Raw genomic sequence first — 612 nt, forward strand, 5'->3', positions numbered from 1 at the left:
TTTTTTTTTGTTAGTAGCTCTTCTTGAATCTGATACTTCTCTTCATCTTCTTCTCCAATTTTTGTTTAACTATAAATACCCACAAAACTCCAAAGCTTTAACCATCTCTTCTTCTCCAATTTTTTAAAAATTTTCAATCTTTGTAATGGCAAATCTTCCTCGTTTTGGTCGAACATGGAACCGTTTCTCTTCCCTGCCCCGCCCTGGCACGGCCCCACGGCTTGATGTTCCGCCGCCGGCTGCCGCGTCGGAGCCGGAAGTTTATCCACCGCCTCCGCGCACTGCCAATGTTCTTCAAACTTCTCCTATTAAAGAAAGGTCTCCTCGAATCCCATCTCCGGTTAGGAAATATCCCTCGCCTCCTACTTCTCCCAAATATAGGGCGGCTGCCCCCAGCACTTCGCCCCGCAAGCCACTATCTCCTCCTCCGACGTATAACCGTTACGACGGAGAACGGCGGACCAGTGCTTTAGCTTCTCCTAAAACGTTCAAAACTACCTATACCTCTCCGCCACGATCACCGGCGAAACATAAATATTCCACCTCCACTCTCCAAGCACCACTCTCTCCTCTGGCTCTGCCTAGCTTGGAGAAGAGACATGAACCTGAGCC

General features: G+C 48.9%; 1 protein-coding gene across 1 annotated transcript in view; it reads left to right on the top strand.

Annotated features, from left to right (window-relative positions):
* Window positions 1-145: 145 nt before the first annotated feature.
* LOC111785865 overlaps window positions 146-612 on the top strand; it is a 2,667-nt gene continuing 2,200 nt past the window's right edge. Inside the window, exon 1 of the mRNA XM_023666225.1 lies at window positions 146-340. Within this exon, the coding sequence (XP_023521993.1) occupies window positions 146-340 (195 nt within the window). The remainder of the gene's footprint in view (window positions 341-612) is intronic.

This window comes from Cucurbita pepo, unplaced genomic scaffold (genome assembly GCF_002806865.2).
Source record: "Cucurbita pepo subsp. pepo cultivar mu-cu-16 unplaced genomic scaffold, ASM280686v2 Cp4.1_scaffold000793, whole genome shotgun sequence".
NCBI lineage: Eukaryota > Viridiplantae > Streptophyta > Magnoliopsida > Cucurbitales > Cucurbitaceae > Cucurbita > Cucurbita pepo.